An 11,332-nucleotide genomic window follows, 5' to 3' on the forward strand; every position below is an offset into this window, starting at 1 on the left:
CGTCCATCTCCACCAGCAGCTGGTTCAGAGTGTTCTCCTGTTCACTCTGACCTCCAAAGTTCCCTCCTCCCCTCTTCCTCCCCACCGCATCGATCTCATCGATGAAGAGGATGCAGGGGGCGTTCTTCTTCGCCATGGAGAACATGTCCCTCACCTGCAGAGGAGAAAACTCAATGTAGGAAAATGTCTCCTAAACTATCCACCAAAAGGTTATCTCAGAGAGTTTTTCACGAGGCAGGGAGCACGTTCCCCACCCTCCTCTGGTCCGACAGATATCTGATCTGGTTTCCTTCACTCACCCTGGCAGGACCGACGCCCACAAACATCTCCAGGAACTCGGAGCCATTTACAGTGATGAAAGGGACGTTGGCCTCTCCGGCTGTGGCTTTAGCCAGCAGAGTCTTCCCCGTCCCAGGAGGTCCGGACAGCATAGCACCCTGGGATACCACATGACAAGACATTTAACTCATCAATAAACTGTAGATTTACAACTTCAGGAATCACATTAGTCGCCTAAAAACTACAAGTATGTTGCTTAATGCTTGTTTAACTATGTTATATAAATCGTCTCTTCTTGAACAATAAAACTAGTCTATACTTTCCCCCATAATTATGATTTATGCTAATTATCTAAATACATTTAGGACTTTTGTAGTATTATGTGAAAATGTAAGTGGTACATTCTGGATCTAGTTTATATTTATTTGTAGTGTCTTGTAAAAAGCAACCCTTAACCTGCCCCATGGTGTGTTCAAGGACAGTCAGTCAGGACAGTGAGCTGGATTTAAAAATGATCGTCAGTGATGTAAAGGCAAACTGATGGGGCATTTTGGGGGTTTATACAATCTCAACATTTGAGATTTAAAATAAAATAAGGAGTGAATGAGTTAACAATCCCAAACTCTTCCTGGCTGCTTAAAATATAACTCAATTAAAAATACACGTTTTTAGATTCAGATATGTAAAAAGTTAAAGTGATGATGAATTTGGACTTCAATCCAAACTTTTTTTTAAGATAATTGCGGAAATGCACACTTGATTTTCACAGCATCACCTTGAGGTCAGAGAGGGAAAGTGTATGTACTTGACTAGTGAGGGAAACGTTCAACCCACCAGCCAAGAGAAAACTGCAGAGAAAACTAAGAAAGTGTCACAGGATCCAGGTACAACACGAAAACTTTGACTCCCTGTGATCTGAACATCCCCATTGTCAGCAAGTCGGCCTTGGTCACCTGGGGATCTGAACCCTAGAACTTCCGACCCCCAGAGTAGTTGACTCATCGACTGAGTTACTGGTGGAAGTTGCGGCAATGACATCCCATGTGCCAGACTCGGAAACTTTTGTTAGTTTAAACCTAAAATGCTTACCACACTCTGAAAAAACAAATCACACATCATTCTGCTGCTTTTGGGTGTGTTGTCGATTATTTTGGTGACGTTTGATCCAAATCTGAGCAAAAACAAAAATGTTGTGCAAACTGTACAAGTTTACAGCAAGATACTGAATATCACTGCAGACTCACCATTGAACGGATGTAAAAACCCTTTGAAACACTTGATATCGGCCATCTAGAGAATGTCTGTGTTGATTTTGGTAGCGTTTGAACAAAGACTTGTGGAGATATGGATGTTAAATGATTTAGCACACTCGGACTTCACTGTTTTAGACTGAATATACAATCATCTACAGCAGCTTCAAGGTGAATATTTAGTAAAATCCCTGCTAGTGTAGTGCCCTGTTAGTCTGTGCTTGTATTTTTTACCTTGGGGATCTTGGCTCCGAGGTCCAGGTACTGTTGTGGGTTCTTCAGGAAGTTGACGAACTCCAGGATCTCCAGCTTGGCCTCCTCACAGCCGGCCACGTCCTTGAACTTCACTTCAATGTTGTCCTTCATCATCTTCGCTGTAGACTCGCTCATACTGAAGGGCCCGCCCCTCCCGCCACCGGGGCCTCCTCCCATTGGTCCTCGCCGCAGGGTAAAGAGCAGGAAGCCAATCAGCAGCATGGTCGGTACCATGCTGATCAGAAAAGAGCTGGGACAAGAGAGGGGGGCCGTTATCATCTGGGACGGAGGAAACGCCCTGCTGGCGTTCCCACGACTGTCGTTTATTCAGATATTATCCCTCAGATATTTCTCAAAAAGTAGAAATATTCCTCTTTTCCTGGTTTCACTGGCAACATTAATATTTGTGTTAAACCCACCCGTCGCTCTCGGTGCTGTAGACGACAGCTGGACGGTGTGACGCCTCCAGGCCGAGCTCCATGTGCGCCGCCTCCAGGTTCCTCTCAAACGTGTCGACGCTGCCGATGTTGAACCAAACGTAGCTCTGCAGTTCGCATAAAATTTCATGATGTGACTTTGAGCCAGTCGAAAACCTTCATGCTATTTTTGTTGCTTTCCTTTGATTGGAGTAATTGCCGTTTTTGTGGTAATTATTTACAGACCAAAATAAATTCCAATTTCAATACAGACAAATATCCAGAAGGTTACATTCATTTCAGCTGACAATTCAAATACATGAAGAGCAGACAATAGAATTTAGTGTGGCAAGATGAGTATTTGTTGACCTTGATTTCATACAAGATGTTTTTCTGGTCCCATTTTCACAGCTTGATTTTAACATTACACACAGGATGTTTGGAAAAATGCAGCAAACATTAGTACAAATATACTAAATTTCATTAAAAGTTAGCAGAAAATTCATTTCTGCTAGTGTCATGTTTCAGTTTCGCCTCACCGCATCAGCGTCGGCTCCCGGCGCCAGGATGACTCTGACATACTGTTTGTTGACGACCTCTAAACGTTCCACCTGCGCAGTAAAAAAAAAAAAAAAAAAAAACAAGAAAAAGAGAGAAATGTTTTTTTTAAACACATTTTTATTGTGTTTTAAATTAAAAACAATGTATTTGTGCCTGAAGCTGAAGATTTTAAGTAAATGCAGGACCAAAAGCAGCAGGGCTCCAGCCTCCTGTTTTACAAGGTGTTCAGGTCTACAGCGGATGATGCATCTTTAAACTCAGCCACATTCATTTCACTTCATCTCTATGGATGTTTCAGCCAATGCCAGTTTGCGAGTGCTCCTCACCATTCCTCTGCCCACGTAGCGGTGGACGAAGTCCTTCCAGCTGATCTCTTTGCCGTTGTCTCTGAAGTAGAAGTAGAGCAGAGCCGAACTGAGTCCGGCCACGGTGACCGCCAAGTAACGGAAATCCTTCTCATCCCAGGGGAAGTCACCCTGAGGGGCAGCAGACACACAGCCGAGCGTTACGTCTGAACGGGCTGACCAACAGGTGATGAGGAACACAGGACATTCACCGGACCGAGCTCTGCAAGCACTGCTAGCATTTTTGCTTAAAAAATTACTTTTACAACTAATCATTTTGGATTTATTGACTAATTGTTGCAGCTTTAATAATATTTCTTCTGATATCCAGCTGCTAGATCGCATTTTCAGAGCCACCTACTGCTGTTATGAAAAAGGTTTCACTTTACATGTTTCTCTTTTCTCTGACTGGATGAATTTAAACTAAAGCCAACAAACATTTTTTCCCACAAGCTGCCTTGAGATAATATTAGACATAATTTCTATTCAATACTTTTTTTCAGGTCAAAATATGTCCAACAATTTTTTTTGTCAATTTCCCCCCAGGACTGACCATAAAGAGACTGGCTGTGTAAAGTTAAAACAGCAACTCTAAAGAAGCCCAACTTCTATTTTTAGTGTTTCCTTCTCCTCCACAAAAATCTTTAATCATCATATGATAAAATACCTGTGCATGCATTAGAATCCATGCTGACATTTACATTTCTTCACTTTACCTTTTGCATTCGGCTCCACCAGTCTTTTCCTCCGCCACCTCCTCCTCTCTTCCCTCCACCTGGTCTACCTGCTCCTCCTCCTTTTACATCTGAAACTCAGACACGATCACACATCTGTCAGACAAACCAGCGTTTCCTCTCTGGTTTCCAACCCAGCTCTGCTTTCAGTGAAATTATAACTTATCAGGAAAATGTTTCTGCAACTGATTTTGCGGTTTCATGACTGAATATAAATCCTGCTTTTCTTGCCTGATAAAAATCTCTTAGGTCAAAACGTTGCATCAATAAAAACCTTTGAGGGTTCACAAATTCTCTTTGTTTGCTGCTTTTTTTGAACTGCACCTAAATCCACCTTTTGTTCTTCAGACACACAGCGGCTCTCACCTTTGGGTTCAGTGGAGTACAGTCGTCGCTGAGCCGCCTGGAACCTGCGACAGGACAGGAAGTCAGCTGGAGTCCGACCGACGTTCTGGAAAAGACCACAGAGACACTGTTAGCATGCTGAATACACACCACAAACACCGACCTGAGAGGGTCTGCTGAAAAACAGCTCATGACTCTGGTTTATATGACCAACACCTAGAACAAGTAAACAACTGCACGCTGAAGGTCACACTTATTTAAAACACCTGACCAGTTAATTCTGAACTGCATTAGACTCTATCAGCAGTGGAAATAATTAAGATGTGGGGGACATGGTCAAAAGTAGCTCAGAATGATCTTGATATGTGGACAATCTCGTTCACACTCTTTTGGTCTGGGTCCGTTTTTCCCTGTTTGATCCAACGAAGGGAAATCTTAATGCTACAGCATGTTTTTAGAACAAGTTAACCTCATCCCCATCAAGCACCTTTGGGATGAACGATAAAACAATAAAAGACACATCATCAGCTGGGTAACATGGGGAAATATCGACGCACTAACGCTTCACAAAATGATGAGCAGTTACTGAGGAACGATTCAGGAACGACCTGATCTAAGTACTTAGTGAATAACTCTGAATTGAGGACTATACTGTGTATAATGATGATTTACTCGAGGACTGAGAGGCATTACTATAGTAATTAATAAATTACTTAATACATGCTGTGATTCTGAATCAGCCACTGAGCGGCATAAAACTATTAACGACTAATAACCTGATTACTTAGTTACTTCTCATAATAATTTAGTAATATGGGATTACTTAGATACTCCATCGACACATCTGCCTGTATTCACATGTATCCCATCTCTCGCTTCACACTTGTTCTCTCTCTCTCTCACCTGTGTATCACACTTTTTGATGGTTTTTAAAAGTGCCCGGTTTTAGGTGGAGCTGCAGCCCCCTCGCCTGTAACATCAACTCCCCTGCTAACATTACTGTGCAACTTCCTGTCCCCACACAGAACAAGTCAATATGATGTAATCGACGTAATTTGCTTGATCGGATTAATGCCGAATTGAAAAATAGATTAGAATCAGGCAGATTGGGTCTTAAATTGAGTTTCATTGCTAATGATATCTCGTTTTTAAACAGACGCGCCTTAAAGTGAATGGTTTTGCAACGGGATTCGGCACGCAGTCGCTAGCGAGATATACGTTCCTCTAGACAAAGAATGGTTAGTTTAAATCTAACTTCCAACCCACGTGGAGAACAAATATGGGTCATTAAACCCCCTGATAAACGTGTACACTTCTTATACAACAGTTATCCGGAAAACCTCCACCTTCTCTTACCGGGGCAGCGGAGCTTCGGTATCGGGCTGTGAAAAACCGTCCTACCGTCACCGCGGAGAGCCGGGCTCGGGCTCCGGCTCCGGCAGCCCGGTAGAGAGGCAGGGTGGCCGCCGAGAGAAGCCTCAGCACCTGAGACATCCTTCCCGTGCCGCTTGTCCAGTCTTTCAGTCCAAAAACACAACGTTTTCCCTTCAATTTCCTCCCCTGAACTTCATCGTGTCGCTTTTACAAGTGTTATTGAGCTGCGGCGTGAAATGTCAACGGCAGGGTGATGTAAAGGTCCGAAAGGCTTTGTCTTACAGAACCTGCCGGAAATTATTGTAAAAGAAAAGATATCATATATTTATTCTAAATGTCCCCTAGATCTGATCGGGACTCTTTATTATAAAACAATATACATTACTAATTTAGTGCAGGTAGTCGTATGTAATTCATTTTAAGATTGCTTTATTGCATTCCGGCATGTACAGAGCCAACACTGGGTCCTCATAGCACACCAGCTCTGTGATTGGCTGAGACAGAAAGGCACTCTGTTATTCAACTGCTCGTGTTACCAAAACACGCGGTGACTGCGCGTTTCCCCTCTGACATTTCTTATATAACGTGTCAACATCTTAGTGTCAAATACATCATTAAAAGTCATGTTTATGAGCTGTATACTTTCCGTTGCTGAAGAGGCCTAGTCTTTATACTGATATACAGTCTGAATGAGAAGTGAATAAATAAGATGTTTGCATGCTTATCCTAAATTAAGAGTTTCCCCCCAAAATAATGCGGTTTGCAGTGGAAGTAAAATGAAACATCAAATAACAAGATATAAATGTTAAATATGCATTTAATAAGTAACTTAAAGGGGTAAAACCGACCTTTAATGTTTCTATGCACCGCTGCTGTTACATTAATTACAGTATGTTGATTAAAATGTCAGCATCACACCAATCGCAATAAAATATTTAAAACTCAGCACATGTAACACTGAAACTGGACAAAACACAAACAAGCACATGAACTGGAGAAGTCCAAGTTGTAGAAAACAGAGACCCTCTCCATCCCTGGTTACACTGCGTTGAAGCTGCAGCCGGTCGTCCTCTGAGCGCTCAGCTTCCTCTGTAGGTGCTGTAGGAGAACCGACTCATCAGCAGAGGGAGGTGGAACCTCTGCTCCGGGTCACTGATGGTAAACACAACCTGGAAACACAAACACACGGAAACAAGTCAGCAACACAAATACAAACTGATAAGTTTATTACAAATCAAACTATTGCGTTGATAAATAATTAGGTTGCTGCAGACTCTCAGCTTTCCACGGAGTTATTTATCATGATGTTGTGATGATACCTACTGACATATTTTTTTATGATACACATTACTGTTGTCAAAACTGATGCAAGATTTCCAACTAAAACGTGCTCAAGCATCAATCCTGAATCTGCGTTGTGTGACTTGTGGTCACTGGTCACATTGAAAGTGTTTTCATAAGCAGCTGCTGAGCCAGCAGGACACTTCAACAGGATGAAGCTTCTGACGTCTGCTGAAAACTACAACGCCCATCTGTTTTAAGAAATCCAGTGTCTTTCAATTTCTGAGACGCTTATAAAGATTTCCATCTCCGTCTATTCATTTTTTAAAACCTAAACAAACCAGCCTGGTTAAACCAGGAATGACTCTTATTTTTTAAGTAACATGCAACTGACACTTATTCATTATCTGGTGACTATTAGTTGTATAATTGCCAGTGGCAGCATTAAAGGTGCAGAATGACGTCCTAATTAATCATTAACAAACATTTGAGTACTAAAAAAAGAGTTGTTGTTCTTAAACTGCAGTAAGATGCAAGAATTAAACATTTCTAAGATGATCCTTTTAAGGGTTAGGACTACAAGTAAAGCTTTAAAATTGTTGTTAGACTGCAAACCCATTACAAACATGTTGTGCATGTACAGTAAGTGATATCCTGATCCAGGATATAGATGATACAGCGTCCTAAACACTGAAGCTCACCTCGACATATGGGTAAAAGGAGGTCTGACCCTGATTCTCCCAGTATGAACCCGTCTCAAAGCGCAGCTTGTACATGCCGGGGACAAAAGCTCCTCGGGTGATGAGTCCTGGGCATCGGCCATCTTCATTTGTTGTCCTAAAAATTTGTTGTAAAGGTTCAACTATTAAAGGATGATTTCAATATTTGTAAACACATTTGTTTGCATATTTTGATGTGGAAATGACTTGTAGGTACAAAAGGTTCAATATCATGGAGAGGATCCCTACAAGGGACTCCTGGTGACACCCTTTGTTTTTAACAGGAAACTGAAGTCTTGCTCAAGGACAATTCTCAGTCTGAAATCTCGTACGAGGCGAGTTGTTGCAGGAAGGTGGAAACAAGGGAGGAGAGTTTTTTTTGTACACAGAGTAGCTGCAAGCAACACCTTAATTCTAAACATTTCTCCAACAAAGTCCATTTCAACCCCAAAATATGTGAAAATATGTCCCAGGTTTAAAATACCAAAATGACCTTTTAACTTCAAACCCTCAGAGAAAAGCTCTCTGCTGCCTGCCTGCAGTGTTTTCATCTTCTTGGTCTTCTCTCACAAAGAATCCATTGAGGCTGGTCACACATTTTTTATAATACAATTCAATATCTTCTCCTTGGGTTTTGTCACAGTTGTCCCTGTGGTGGCTAGAATAATTAATATGACTTCAACCTTCAACCTCCCTCTAGCAGGACATATGCTTTCATTTGGAAGCTAACTTGATTTGTAGTTTTGTGCAAATGGAAAACAACATCGTTGAGCATTCGTAGGTTTAAATGTCAGGTTCTGATGTTAACCGTTACCTATGCAAACGTTTCAGCAGCAAAGTGATGCGTTTTGTCCACAGGTTCAAACCCTACCCGACGCTCAGCATGTTCCAGATCATCAGCTTGGAGTCGAGTCGGTGCAGGCTGAGGGCCATCCTGGCTGCCGGGACGCCGTCTCCAGTGTTCAGCACGTGAGTGGTCAGAGGGCAGCACTCCATGATCTGCTGGACAGGTGTGGACAGGTCAGCTTTACCTGCAGGACCTTCAGTTACATTTACAGTCTTAACTGGCTTCATTATAAAACAGTAGGAACACTTAAATAAAAACCACGATGAATCTCACTCACCATGGCAACTGTGAAACAAGTGACAGCAACTCAGTAATAACTTTGATTACTGTATATTCTCTTAACTTTTTAATCTAAAGCATTATTAATTAATGATCCTTAAAGTCCCCTTGTTTAAAAAAAAAGTAATTCTCTACAACATTAAACATTCATGAAAGGCAGAGTTTAACAGCAAAAAGATCTCAGATAACCTTCCTCATCAGGACTGTGTGGGTGTGGTTTCATAAAATCTGCATGGTCATCACATTTTGATTCAGACTTTCCTAAACCTTGATTGGTGCACAGAAGTATGCGACATCACTTGAGTCCTGCTCACGTTAAACCAGTGAGAAGAACTCAGAGAAAAAAAGAAACACAGAAATCTCTTTGTTTGGCTGATAATTGTTTGTTTATGTAGGAAACCATTGAAAAGCTGAAAGAGAAAATATGTTTTCAGGTCCTTTGAAGACCCTTAATGGAAACCAATAGAGGAACAAGCTTATGTTAACCGGCATTGTATAAAAATAGGAACAACTCTTTGTGATTAGCAACTCAACTGCCTGAGACAACTTCACTGAGTGATGCACAAACCTGCTGTTCACTGATGTTTGCTTCTGATTTTCAATTTGCACGAACACACTGTCTGGCCTGCAAATATCACGTTAATCAGATTTAAACAATGTGTTTCTCGGTAAATCTGTGGCTCAGAAGAAGCAGTGAGTCACGTCATGTTAAGAGGGGGGTGGGGTCAGAGATTCTAATCCAATACCCGTCTTTTTTGCGTCTGCTAATTGTCTGTTCTGTGTGAGCTGAAGATAAATCTGGTGTGTGTGCTCAGCCCTGGCTCTGTAAATGGGAAACCCCAGACACTACTCCCATCGTTATTTCGGCGCCGTTATTACGTCATTGCCGTTGGACAATCAGTTTTTTCTATTAGCGCGATGCATGATGGTATGTAGGGCTGGGTTAGTGACCATCGGTTGTATACTACTTTTCAAAATGCATTCTGGGATACATTGAGTGGACTATACATTTGGACAGCAGAACAAAATGGCATACAAGGTGTAGAGTAGTGGGTGATTTCGGACACAGCCACAGTCGGCGAACCCACACCTTAGCTAAAACATACCCAGAATTCCCAGGAAACAGTGAACACTGCATATGAAGAAGTTAAAAGACACACTCCTATATCACTGTCAGAGTTAAGATGGACAGTTTAAAAGAAATATTGAGATATTGTCTTTTTTATTCCATGGATTCTTTTCCCTTGTCAAAACTTGTCCCACATTACCCACAATGCAATGTGACTGCTGACAGTTCTGTCTGAGATTTGGGTGTGTTATGCTAGTAGTGGCTAATGTAGCCGCTAGCCTGCAGCAGAGATGATCATCAGGCTACAGAGGTCTGGTGAGCTCACTTCTTTCTAACGCCACTTCTGTATGTGTGTGTGTACACACACATACATGTACTACTACTCTAACACCTGGAAACAAGCATTGATAGTTAAAATCTATTATACGCAGGATAAGCGGTTGACAATGGATGGATGGATAAATTAATTAGATTTAAATGAGCTTACATTGTTTCGTTACACATCTTTGAAACATGTCGCAGGAATTTATTCTGTCTCTCTCAAGAATTTAAAAGATCAATGGTGGACCTGCAGATTAAAGCTCTGTGCTTCTTAGTTAAACAAACAAGTCCAGGGACATTTGACCCTTGACCCTCTCTGAGCTTTTCCTCCCAAGTCTCATGATCCGCAGTAAGAGTTGATGAGCTGTCTTGTGAAGGCGAGTCTGACATTTTGGTACACGACATTTATCAACCTTTGCATTTCAACAGACCACAAGTGGGGTCCCAACCCAAATACTGAGAAACTCTTGAGCTAGTCCTTGTGTAGGAAAGCTGTGAGGAGTAATCAACAACATGCACATGTAGATTAAAAAGGACAGGAAAAGTCAAATAAAACATTAGGAGCTTAAAAAGATCTACGAGTAACGTTGAAATATTGATCCTGGCTGAACAAAATATGGATAAAACACATGTGTGAAAAGATTTAAATCCCTTCTCTGGATACAGTTACAGAACACTTACACAGTGGTGATACTTTGTAAACGGTCATAAAATGAAAGTGCATTAGTGTGAAACCCAGAAACCTCGTGTCTCAGTGAGTTTAAGTGTAGTTTGTTGTAAGAGAAGTCTTACCTTGGTGTGACTGCACGTCTCTGCTGCAGCAAACTTCATTCAGTTCCTAAAACTCATCCAACCAGTTTTACTATCACTGCACACGCCCACTACTCAGAGTCACTTACCCAGCATGCACTGCAAACAGACATGGTGTCAAAGGTTGCCCCGACTCTAATGAATCATTAAAACCAGTTCCCTTCAGTAAACAATGTGATTCAGTGTTTGGTAGTGGTTAAACTGTTCATACATGATAAAGATTTACTGATCTAATTAAAACACAGACCGTGTAATGTTACACACACTTTGGTGACGTCATGTGATTTAATATTTTATTGTAGCATAGCTGTTGCTGTTTTGATATCTTTTCATAGGTTTTCAAATACTTTTACGGTTCTTTATTCCTAAAGCAACAGTCTTGTGTTGCCAGACCTTTGACTACAAAGTCAGTTCAATTCAATTTTATTTATATAGTGCCAATTCATAA

The 11,332-nt window shown here is 41.4% G+C and overlaps 2 protein-coding genes across 3 annotated transcripts; both read right to left on the reverse strand.

Annotated features, from left to right (window-relative positions):
- Nucleotides 1-4: 4 nt before the first annotated feature.
- On the reverse strand, nt 5-5,916 carry LOC123964156 (AFG3-like protein 1; the record flags this gene model as incomplete). The annotated part of the gene is made up of 9 exons (XM_046041259.1): nt 5,541-5,916; nt 4,206-4,290; nt 3,822-3,910; nt 3,088-3,237; nt 2,740-2,811; nt 2,204-2,328; nt 1,764-2,034; nt 300-437; nt 5-154 (listed from the first exon to the last, which is right to left on the reverse strand). Coding segments are annotated over exons 1-9 (1,218 nt in total), but the record flags the coding sequence as incomplete, so codon positions are not given.
- A 441-nt stretch (nt 5,917-6,357) lies between these two features.
- Nucleotides 6,358-10,985, reverse strand: LOC123964157 (5-hydroxyisourate hydrolase-like). 2 transcript variants are annotated; one of them, XM_046041261.1, is made up of 4 exons: nt 10,867-10,985; nt 8,430-8,560; nt 7,541-7,676; nt 6,358-6,727 (listed from the first exon to the last, which is right to left on the reverse strand). In XM_046041261.1, the coding sequence occupies exons 1-4, from the start codon at nt 10,903-10,905 to the stop codon at nt 6,638-6,640; spliced, it is 396 nt and encodes a 131-aa protein (XP_045897217.1). In that variant the 5' UTR covers nt 10,906-10,985; the 3' UTR covers nt 6,358-6,637. The 2 variants fall into 2 exon arrangements, with proteins under 2 accessions (XP_045897217.1, XP_045897218.1); XM_046041262.1 differs by having other exon boundaries at nt 8,430-8,557; nt 10,867-10,975.
- Between the last annotated feature and the right edge of the window lie 347 nt (nt 10,986-11,332).

The sequence above is a fragment of the Micropterus dolomieu genome, unplaced genomic scaffold, assembly GCF_021292245.1.
Source record: "Micropterus dolomieu isolate WLL.071019.BEF.003 ecotype Adirondacks unplaced genomic scaffold, ASM2129224v1 contig_865, whole genome shotgun sequence".
In the NCBI taxonomy this organism is placed as follows: Eukaryota; Metazoa; Chordata; class Actinopteri; order Centrarchiformes; family Centrarchidae; genus Micropterus; species Micropterus dolomieu.